The 12,220-nt window shown below is 46.6% G+C and overlaps 1 protein-coding gene across 2 annotated transcripts in view; it reads left to right on the top strand.

Moving 5' to 3' along the window:
• The window catches only part of LOC134945807 (sulfotransferase 1C1-like), a 43,385-nt gene that overhangs the window by 14,508 nt on the left and 16,657 nt on the right, over positions 1-12,220 (top strand). The window contains exons 1-3 of one of the 2 annotated variants that reach the window (XM_063935318.1): positions 4,116-4,261; positions 11,621-11,793; positions 11,934-12,047. In XM_063935318.1, coding sequence (XP_063791388.1) covers positions 11,622-11,793; positions 11,934-12,047 — 286 coding nt within the window. In that variant the 5' untranslated portion in view covers positions 4,116-4,261; position 11,621. Of the gene's footprint in view, positions 1-4,115; positions 4,262-11,620; positions 11,794-11,933; positions 12,048-12,220 lie in introns of those variants that run through there. The other variant, XM_063935317.1, reaches the window with a different exon arrangement.

Below are 12,220 nucleotides of genomic sequence, written 5' to 3'. Positions count from 1 at the left end.
GTCTAGTTCCCTGTGAACTAACGGCGGATACCGGACGCACGTCTAACACCAACATAGTTGTCAAGGCCTCAGTTATCCGCTTTGCAGCAGGATGACTGCTGTGATATTTCATCTTCCTTGCAAAGGACTGTTGGACAGTCAATTGCTTACTGGAAGTAGTACAAGTGGTCTTCCGACTTCCCCTCTGGGATGACCATCGACTCCCAGCAGCAACAACAGCAGCGCCAGCAGCAGTAGGCGTTACACGCAAGGATGCATCGGAGGAATCCCAGGCAGGAGAGGACTCGTCAGAATTGCCAGTGACATGGCCTGCAGGCAGAGCCGGCCTTAGGCATAGGCAAACTAGGCAAATGCCTAGGGCATTTGATATGCTTAGGGGCACCAGCAGCTTCTGCTGATTAAAATGATATGTGGCATGCCTATATTCTGTGTGTATTCCTGGAAATCACTGTAATGTAGCATTTCATACACAGATACAGCCGCATTTTCATACAGAATATAGGCATGCTGCATATCATTTTAATCAGCAGAAGCTGCTTGTGCATCCTAGCCACATAGTAAAGCAAATACGATGCATTTTTATAAACAAAAAGCGCCCGACGTTAGCAGAGCTGCCAGCTGACTCATGTCAGGCATCTCTTGCAGAATTAGCGGCGGTGCTAGGGGGCACCAGCCAAAATCTTGCCTAGGGCATCATATTGGTTAGGGCCGGCTCTGCCTGCAGGACTATTGGCATTCCTGGGGAAGGAGGAAATTGACACTGAGGGAGTTGGTGGGGTGGTTTGCGTGAGCTTGGTTACAAGAGGAAGGGATTTACTGGTCAGTGGACTGCTTCCGCTGTCACCCAAAGTTTTTGAACTTGTCACTGACTTATGATGAATGCGCTGCAGGTGACGTATAAGGGAGGATGTTCCGAGGTGGTTAACGTCCTTACCCCTACTTATTACAGCTTGACAAAGGCAACACACGGCTTGACACCTGTTGTCCGCATTTCTGTTGAAATACCTCCACACTGAAGAGCTGATTTTTTTGGTATTTTCACCAGGCATGTCAACGGCCATATTCCTCCCACGGACAACAGGTGTCTCCCCGGGTGCCTGACTTAAACAAACCACCTCACCATCAGAATCCTCCTTGTCAATTTCCTCCCCAGCGCCAGCAACACCCATATCCTCCTCATCCTGGTGTACTTCAACACTGACATCTTCAATCTGACTATCAGGAACTGGACTGCGGGTGCTCCTTCCAGCACTTGCAGGGGGCGTGCAAATGGTGGAAGGCGCATGCTCTTCACGTCCAGTGTTGGGAAGGTCAGGCATCGCAACCGACACAATTGGACTCTCCTTGTGGATTTGGGATTTCGAAGAACGCACAGTTCTTTGCGGTGCTTTTGCCAGCTTGAGTCTTTTCAGTTTTCTAGCGAGAGGCTGAGTGCTTCCATCCTCATGTGAAGCTGAACCACTAGCCATGAACATAGGCCAGGGCCTCAGCCGTTCCTTGCCACTCCGTGTGGTAAATGGCATATTGGCAAGTTTACGCTTCTCCTCCGACAATTTTATTTTAGGTTTTGGAGTCCTTTTTTTTACTGATATTTGGTGTTTTGGATTTGACATGCTCTGTACTATGACATTGGGCATCGGCCTTGGCAGACGACGTTGCTGGCATTTCATCGTCTCGGCCATGACTAGTGGCAGCAGCTTCAGCACGAGGTGGAAGTGGATCTTGATCTTTCCCTAATTTTGGAACCTCAACATTTTTGTTCTCCATATTTTAATAGGCACAACTAAAAGGCACCTCAGGTAAACAATGGAGATGGATGGATACTAGTATACAATTATGGATGGACTGCCGAGTGCCGACACAGAGGTAGCTACAGCCGTGGACTACCGTACTGTGTCTGCTGCTAATATAGACTGGATGATAATGAGATGAAATCAATATATATATGTATGTATATATAATATCACTAGTACTGCAGCCGGACAGGTAGATAATATATTTATTAGGTAATGATGACTGATGACGGACCTGCTGGACACTGTCAGCTCAGCAGCACCGCAGACTGCTACAGTAAGCTACTATACTATAGTAGTATGTACAAAGAAGAAAGAAAAAAAAAACCACGGGTAGGTGGTATACAATTATGGATGGACTGCCGAGTGCCGACACAGAGGTAGCTACAGCCGTGGACTAACGTACTGTGTCTGCTGCTAATATAGACTGGATGATTGATAATGAGATGAAATCAATATATATATGTATGTATATATAATATCACTAGTACTGCAGCCGGACAGGTAGATAATATATTTATTAGGTAATGATGACTGATGACGGACCTGCTGGACACTGTCAGCTCAGCAGCACCGCAGACTGCTACAGTAAGCTACTATACTATAGTAGTATGTACAAAGAAGAAAGAAAAAAAAAAAAACACGGGTAGGTGGTATACAATTATGGATGGACTGCCGAGTGCCGACACAGAGGTAGCTACAGCCGTGGACTAACGTACTGTGTCTGCTGCTAATATAGACTGGATGATTGATAATGAGATGAAATCAATATATATATGTATGTATATATAATATCACTAGTACTGCAGCCGGACAGGTAGATAATATATTTATTAGGTAATGATGACTGATGACGGACCTGCTGGACACTGTCAGCTCAGCAGCACCGCAGACTGCTACAGTAAGCTACTATACTATAGTAGTATGTACAAAGAAGAAAGAAAAGAAAAAAACCACGGGTAGGTGGTATACAATTATGGATGGACTGCCGAGTGCCGACACAGAGGTAGCTACAGCCGTGGACTAACGTACTGTGTCTGCTGCTAATATAGAGTCTAGACTGGATGATAAATTATTGATAATGAGATGAAATCAATATAATATCACTAGTACTGCAGCCGGACAGGTACTATATATATTTATTATGTAATGACTGATGACGGACCTGCTGGACACTGTCAGGTCAGCAGCACCGCAGACTGCTACAGTAAGCTACTATAGTAGTATGTATAAAGAAGAATGAAAAAAAAAAAAAAACACGGGTAGGTGGTATACAATATTATATATATATATATATATATATATATATATATATATTATATACAATTATATATATATATATATATATATATATATATATATATATATATTAAACTGGTGGTGATTGATTTATTAAACTGGTGGTCAGGTCACGTTGCAACTTGCAACTAGTACTCCGAGTCCTAAGCAGACAATCACAAAATATATTATTATACTGGTGGTCAGTGTGGTCACAACAATGGCAGTGTGGCACTGACTCTGGCAGCAAAAGTGTGCACTGTACGTTATATGTACTCCTGAGTCCTGCTCTCAGACTCTAACTGCTCCCCACTGTCAGTGTCTCCCCCACAAGTCAGATAATTAATACAATACACAGTCACACTATCTAATCTATATCACTTCAGCAAGTAGTATAGTAGTATAGTAGTACTCCTCCTAATAGTAATAATGCTCCCCAATACTGTGTCTCTCTCGTCTCTACTGTGTCGCTCTCTTCTCTAAACGGAGAGGACGCCAGCCACGTCCTCTCCCTATGACTCTCAATGCACGTGTGAAAATGGCGGCGACGTCCGGCTCCTTATATAGAATCCGAGTCTCGCGAGAATCCGACAGCGGGATGATGACGTTCGGGCGCGCTCGGGTTAACCGAGCAAGGCGGGAAGATCCGAGTCGCTCGGACCCGTGAAGAAAAAACTGAAGTTCGGGCGGGTTCGGATTCAGAGGAACCGAACCCGCTCATCTCTACAAACCAAGACCAAATACCCAGCAAATATGTTACGTATAGGAAGACAATAGAGTAATGTTACTGAGGACTATTGTACAACGTATAATGCAGATAAATCTGACATCCTAATTAAATACTAATATTTAACTACATATTATGCACAGAAGTTGCTTCTTCTTCCCTGCAGTGAGCTCAGGTCTCCGAGTGCTGCTTCTATTTACACGCATGTCTTGGCACACAAGGTGCGTAATCCCTGCACTGCACTCTCTTCCCTCCGCACTTCCATGGTTAATTAGTGATGTCAGCGCTCCCAAATATATAAACAGGAACTTTGTATTCCAGACAGATGCGGCCCCTGATGAAGGGTAACAGACGCCTTGAGTTCTCTGCGTCGCCCCCTCATTTAATGATTGTGTTGTATTTCTCCTGAAGCATTTGGCGGAGCGTTCTCACCTCTGGCAGCCAGGACATCATCCCAGAGAAGGTTTTTATACTTTATACTCTATCGGGCCAGATTGTGTCGTAGCTTCATATACTAGGACAGATGTACTAAGCCTTCGAAAGTGAGAAAGAGGAGAGAGATCGAGCACCAGCCAATCAGCTCCTGGTTGGCTGGTACTTTGGGGGACATTTACTAAGCAGTGATAAGAGCGGAGAAGTGAGCCAGTGGAGAAGTTGCCCATGGCAACCAATCAGCACTGAAGTAACATCTATAATTTGCATACTATAAAATGATACAGAGCTGCTGATTGGTTGATGGGGAAATTTCTCCACTGGCTCACTTCTCCGTTCTTATCACTGCTTAGTAAATGTCCCCTTTATCTCTCTCTTTACTTTATCACTCTCCAAGGCTTAGTACATATAAGTGCCGTAGCGGATTAGAGGCACTGCTCTGTGACACTTTTCTAGAGAACTGTGGGGCTAATTCAGGTTGGATCGCAAATCGCGATCCAGTCGGAAGTATTGCATTCGGCTCGCGGGCGCCACACAGAAAATGTGAATCAGGGAGAGGCGTTCACGGTACGGTGACGAAGTGTTGCGGGGGTGTGGCTTGGAAATGGGGGGCGTACCGATGCAAACATGGGCGTGACGGGGGCGTGGGTTAGCCATTAGCATAATTTGCAATCCTTGCTGAATTAGGCCCTATATTTTCTTGTTTTCTTTTTCACTTATCTTTTCATATCTTTCCTCATACAGTTTATAATTAATTTAATAAGAATGAGTAATCAGATTTAGGGCAGGATGTACTACACATCGTATATATCCCACCACTTATCTGGTACATACCGGTAACACCGGCTGAGCCAGCCCGAGACAACATTTTTGGTAAGCGAACATTGATTATGGCGCCCCTCACTGTGGATATTGTGGGTGGAGCTGCAATGTGGGTGGGGCATCAGTTGGTGCATAAACCTGTTTGGGCGGTGAGGGTGGGTGTTATCATAACATGTCACTCTATCAGTGAGGCGGCAGATAGGGTGAAACTGGTCCCCATAAAGGTACAGTCACATAATTGAGGTGCTACGAGGTACAGTCTGAAGTAGTTGAGGCTGGTGTGAAAACACTCACCTCAAGATGGCGCCAGCAGTGTCTCAGAGCCCCACCTCCTCACTCACCTCCACACAATGCCATAGCCTCATACAGGTGCAGAAGGGCTCAGGTGAGAGACCAGGCCCACCAGCGGAGCACCGGGGCAGGTAGTATGGAAGTTAGGGGAGCCAGGCAGTAGATGTAAAGAGCCAGCAACCAGCACCTAAGATGGCACCATCAGCAAATAGCCCAGGCGGCGGACACTACAGTGAAGGCATCTGCAGATCATCAGCAGCAACAGGGAAGCGACCAGGAAGCCAGGACCTAAAACAGCTAGTCCCCGGAGGTTAGTCCCGCGCAGGGCCGGTTCTTGCCCATGTGGCGCCCCGGGCAAAAATAGGGGCGTGGCTTTATATGGGGCGTGGTCAGTTACACCCCCATTTGTGCCCCTGTAGCGCAGCTGGAAGAAAAATAAAAATAAAATAAAAGTATACTTACAATCCCCGCTCCTGATTCCAGACCTCCTCCTCCGCCGGCGCCGCTCTTCTCCAGTCCTCGGATCTATGGGAGAGACGTCATTACGTCTCTCCCATAGCACAGCATAGACACTAGAGGTCAATTATGACCCCTAGTGTCTGTGCCACTATGCTGTGCGGTGCGCAATGACGTCATTGCGCACCGCACAGCACAGGTCCTCTCCATGAAGGGAAACTAGGCGCGTAGCGTCTGGTTCCCTTCAAAGTGGGGGACCAGCGGCGGGCACAGTGGCGGATCTTGGCATGGTGCGGCGCCCTCCGGATGGCGCCGGCACCCTCCAGAAAGCGGCGCCCCGGGCAAAAGTACTTCTTGCCCGTGGCAAGATCCGCCACTGGTCCCGCGCATTGAACTGCAGAGTCCCAGCAGCGGTGGAGGAGACAGCCGTGGATAGGATCCAGCCGTGTCTCCACCTCAGCCACAGTCAACAGAGGTGGAGTGTTCCTATGCACAGGCACTGGGGGAGGGTGGGGTCACTGCTGGTGGCTATTTCAAATGAGGCGCCGTCTCATGAGCCAATCGGAGCTCGCTATCCGGCAGCCAAGCAGGAGCTGCCGCTGCCAGTCCACGTTCTCCGAGATCTAAAGATGGTATTACTCACCAGGTCCAAACTCTGGAAAGTATCGCATTCCAGAGCTTGGTACATATGGGAATGTGGCCAATACTGGGAAAGTGTATTTTTTGAGTTTAGGCCGCATTTCTGGCCTTAGTTGGAATGAACAAAGGTGTCTGCCGGCAGACAGGGCAAGGTGCTGTAATCTGTAATGGTCAGCGTCTTCTCCACACCGCGATCAACGCGTTTCGCCTGAAAACAGGCTTCATCCCCGGGAGACACCTTTGTTCATTCCATCTACTTTGGAAGCGATGAGGATTGACCGATTTGGTACAAGTGGTGAGAAACAGAATAAGCAGTAAGTACTTACTAAGTACACCAAACTCAACTACCATTGCTTAACTGAGAATTACACCATGGGGGATATGTACTGAGCAGTGATAAAAGTGGAGAAGGTGCCCATGGCAACCAATCAGCTGCTCTGTATACTTTTATAGTATGCAAATTATAAATGTAACGTCAACACTGATTGGTTGCCATGGGCAACTTCTTCACTGGATCACTACTCCACTTTTATCACTGCTTAGTACATGTCTCCCTTTATCTACTATGAACGGACTTGCATTTTGATTATCAGAGTATATTGCCATCAAGACATAAAGTGGGGAAGATAAAAATGCTCAAAAGAGTATCTTCCCCATAGGAAACGTATTTATATATTTATGCAGAGACTTGCATTAATGCTTGTGTATCTGTATTTGTGTATATATGTTGTATACTGGTATTGGATATATCCATACCATGTTTTTATTGTAAAAACTTACTTCTAATAAAGCATGCCTCCCAACTGTCCCAAAAAATTGGGACTGTCCCGCTGTCCCATCCGCAGTCCGCAGTGTCTCACGGTGGGGGGCAGTTCGGAGGCTCCTGCACTTGCTGCTCTGCTTAGCGTGCACATAGCATCTATTCACAGGACATAGAGGGAGAGAGGGCATGCCAGCAACTTATAGAGCGCTGGGCGTGCCCCCTCAGTGCCGAAAACGGGAGGCGTGTCAGGCGTTCTCTGCATTGTTGCAAAGCCATGCCCCCTTTTCCAGAGACCACGCCCCGTTTTCGGTGAATAAAGTCATATTGATTTTATCTAATATAGGATTTGTATATTCTTGTTTTGCCTAAACATCTAAAAGTAAGTGCTAGAGGTAAATAGGGTCTATTCATAAAGCAGTGAAAACAGTGGAGAAACAGGCCAGTGGAGAAGTTGCCCATGGCAACCAATCAGCATCTCCCCTACATTTTATAGAATGTACTTGACAAAGGCTTCTTTCAAAGCTGATTGGTTGCTATGGGCAACTTCTCCACTGGACCTTGTAAACATAAACAAACCTGTTCGGACGATGAGACACTTGTCCCAAGCAGAACCACTTAGCAGTATACCGTTTGTTTAGCGCCATCTGAAGAGGTCAAGAATGGAGCAAAATCATTTATATAAATTGGCTGGCATATGTGGTCAGCAAACTGTGCCATATCTCCAGAAATAGGAGGGTACTATAGACAACATTATATACTCACTTCTATTACAGCCATTCTAGTATTTCTCATTATTAACTTGTCGTGTTTACACACATCCCCTTGTGGTATTCAGACCAATACTTCTATAGCGGTTCTTAAACAGGTCTCTGATAGGGTGTAAGCTGGAGACTCTGTTTCCCACTTTCTCACACAGTAAAGACATGATGGCTCCCGCATATGCTCAGTAGAGATCTCAGTGGCCATCTTGGGATAGGGCATGAAGCCTCCCTCTAGGACAGAAAAAGCCTGTGCAGTAGTGCTCTCCTCTTTCAACATTTTCCAGATCAGGTGGCGCCATATAACAGAATAATCAATTAACATGCATGCAATAAGCGCCTTTACTCGTGTTGGAGAAAGAGCACTATATAAATAAAATTCTTCTTATTATTATTATTATTATTTCTATTTATACACATAAACCCAGGTATCGCAGCAGTTTCACATTGTTTACTGTAATGGTGCCCAATGAGGACCTGTCCCAGAGGGTTACACAGTCCTTACGGATAGGATATTTAGGTGGTGATTTATCAACCCATCGAAAAAGGAGAATAATAGGTGTTCCCTTTAGCCACCAATCAGCTTATAGCTATCAATTTATAGAGAGTACTAGATAAATAATAGCTAGATTCTGATTGGTTGCTATGGGCAACAACTACACTTACAGGTCTATTTATACAGCTTCTCTTCTTGCTTAGCAGTGGCAGTCGGTCCATGCAGGGTGACATCACGGCCAAACTTCCGTAACACACGCTAATGTGATCATGCGCCCATTTATGAATTCACACTGCACAGTATGTATTCCCAAACTTCACATCAGACTTGCCTACTCTCCCGGAATGGCCGGGAGGCTCCCGAAAATCGGGTGACCCTCCCGGCCCCCCGGAAGAGCAGGCAAGTCTCCCGGTCACAGGGGTCCCCCTCTGCCCGGCCGCCCACTTAGCGAGTAAAGTGGGCGGTCCGGGCAGGCGATGACGCGATTCTTGTTGAATCGCGTCATCATAGTCACGCCCCCTGCTGTATAATGCCTGCAATAGCGGCATTACACAGCGGGGGGCGGGGCTTAAACGGGACGATCCCGTAGTCACGCCCCGGCCCGCCTTTGACACGCCCCCGGCCCGCCTACGTCACGCCTCCGGCCCACCCCCCTCTGCACGTACAGTGCAGCCGGACCCCCTGCCGCACCGACCTGGCTGCTCTCTCCCGGAGAGAGCAGCCAAAAAGTCGGTAAGTATGCTTCACATATAGCTAGTCGTGAAATTAAGTGACGTCCTCTCGCAGAGGATTTGCTGCACTCTTACCACCAGGGGGCAGAGGAAGTCTGAGTTTGGTGTTCACCCAAATACTGTAGCTGTGTTTATAGCTTATTTTAGGGGAAAAGTTTGGTAACTCTGAGTACTCTGGTAATGCTATAAATGCTATTAGCTGGATGGCTCAATACACAAACAGCCAATCCACAGCAGGTAGGTAGTGCACCATTATCATTGTGTACTGTTACAACAGCCCTCCAGCGCACGCAGGTACGCAGGCTTGGTGGTTTATTTACTAAAGTCCCGATTTTGTCCGAGTTTTTTTTTTCTTCTAAGTGTCATCTCGGGAATTTACGAAGCACAAATCTGGGCAGTGTTGGGGCCATTCGTAATGGTTTTCACGGCAGAGGGCAGAAATACGAATGAATAGACCATCGGTCAAATGCGGCTGTTTGTTCATACAACACGGGAATTTTCTATTCATTCGTATTTTGGTGTTTGTCCCTGAATGTTCAATTATGGTTGTATTTTTTTGCTAATCGTAAAAAAAAAAGCAGCAAAAAAATAGACCTGCTTTTTCCTGGCGTGTTTGGATAGTCATGCACGGATCAGTGAGATCCTTGCATGCTTATCTGTGGGAAAGGGTCTGTTTAGGTTAAAAATCTTTAAATAAAATTGCGTGGGGTCCCCCCTCCTAAGCATAACCAGCCTCGGGCTCTTTGAGTCGGTCCTGGTTGTAAAAATACAGGGGGGAAAATTGCGTAGGGTCCCCGCATATTTATACAACTAGCACCGGGCTCTGCACCTGGTCCTGGTTCCAAAAATATGGGGGACAAAAGATGTAGGGGTCCCCCGTATTTTTAAAACCAGCACTGGGCTCCACTAGCCAGAGAGATAATGCCACAGCCGGGGGACACTTTTATATTGGTCCCTGCAGCCGTGGCACTACCCCATAACTAGTCACCCCTGGCCAGGGTACCCTGGAGGAGTGGGGACCCCTTAAATCAAGGGGTCACCCCCCTCCAGCCACCTAAGGGCCAGGGCTGAAGCCCGAGGCTGTCCCCAGCACCCCTGGGCGGTGGGTGCCGGGCTGATAGCTTTTGTGTAAAAATAAGAATATTGTTTTTTGTTGAAGAACCACAAGTCCAAGCAAGCCTCCCCGCAAGCTGGTACTTGGAGAACCACAAGTACCAGCATGTGGGGAAATAACGTGCCCGCTGGTACCTGTAGTTCTACAACAACACCCACAAGAGTGACCCCAAATAACTTTGCGGTTAACCGCAGACCGCAAAGTTCCCATCATTGAGTAGAATGGAGGAGCGCTCTCCTCCATTCTAGCCAGTGCGCTCCTGCTGATTGACAGGCTAGGAGCTACGCAATTTTCCCCCTGTATTTTTACAACGAGGACCAGCTCAAAGAGCCCGAGGCTGGTTATGCTTAGGAGGAGGGAACTCATGCTATTTTTTTTTTTGCTTTTTAACTATTTACACACTTATCATAATGTACACAATGAAGCCCTGCATGGATCTCACTGATCCAGCCGGACTTCATTGTGTTATGTCCGGCAGTATTTTGCTAATCACTCCCGTAAAACACTGCCCAACAATACGAATTACATCGACATCGAAAAATACGAAAATAGAAAACTCGGCAGCTTAGTAAATTACCGTAGATGGATTCAAAAAGTTGCAGTAAAATACGTCCGATAAAATTCGAGACCAAACTCCCTAAAAATCGGAACAAACACAAATATTAGTAAATAAACCCCATAGTGCGGAAATCTGTGTTTTTGTACAACAAAACTGATGCAGGTCCCCTCTGCGTCTTACGCCTCAGTGATAAAAAAATTGTTCCACGTTCATTGATAGTATGAACCATCATTTATCCAATAACATGGCTGCACGTACTCCAAAATGGTTCCTCCAGGGATGCTTCATTCCCAAACCAAGATGGCTGCCGTAGTTACTACTGTGCCAGCACGGCACCATCTTGTCACTGTGTAGAGTGACATAATGGGATACAGACGTCTCCCCATAGCTCCAAGACCTTCCTGATAACCCCCAATTATGGTTTCTCCAGCATCCTGTAACGCTACCCGTATCTGATATACAGTTACTGGTTGGTGAGGTGTAACAACCCCATTCCACTACAAGCTCCGCTTCATGCCTTTAACCAGTGTACGCAGAGTGAGCACAGCTGTAATTACTATTCTCAGTAAACCATACTGTCTGTTAAGTTACTGGACTGGTCTTTGGGTCAGGAAAATTCCGCTGATGTGCACCCCACTCTGCCATATACTGTGCCATCGCTTGCACACACATATTTTCAACGGTTTGTTTTAATGGAAGTCACATGACATGGCAGATGGCGGCAGGCGTCTGACAGACCACTTCTGATCTTTTACTTCTAGAATGGATCCAGAAATAACAGCGAAAATCTTGCAGGAAATATCCATCTTCAACCCCACGATGGGTAACATTGAGGACGTCTCAATGCTCCAGGACATCTGCGATATATGGGACACAATATACAACTTCCAAGCTCGGGATGGCGACATTGTGGTTGCATCATACCCCAAATCAGGTGAGAGGCGTTTTATAGGTATGGCCTGGGTAGTGGGAAGGATTCTTCGCAGTTACAGCTACTTTTATTGATTAGGTCAAACTGCTGAGACAGAGTCAGGAAGAAAACATGGCATGAGGCTTTGTGTGATCTCCTTGCAGGCACCACCTGGATGCAGGAAATAATGGAGCTGATCCTTCAGGAAGGGGACATGGAGAAGAGTATGCGTGCTCCTAGCTTTGTCAAGGTGCCATTTCTGGAGATGGGGCACAGCTGTAAGTGCTTAACTAACACCCCGAGGCTCAGTAAATACTAGAGATGAGCGCCTGAAATTTTTCGGGTTTTGTGTTTTGGTTTTGGGTTCGGTTCCGCGGCCGTGTTTTGGGTTCGAACGCGTTTTGGCAAAACCTCACCGAATTTTTTTTGTCGGATTCGGGTGTGTTTTGGA

Source organism: Pseudophryne corroboree, chromosome 7 (genome assembly GCF_028390025.1).
Source record: "Pseudophryne corroboree isolate aPseCor3 chromosome 7, aPseCor3.hap2, whole genome shotgun sequence".
Classification (NCBI taxonomy): Eukaryota; Metazoa; Chordata; class Amphibia; order Anura; family Myobatrachidae; genus Pseudophryne; species Pseudophryne corroboree.
This window is presented reverse-complemented; position numbering and strand designations above follow the sequence as displayed.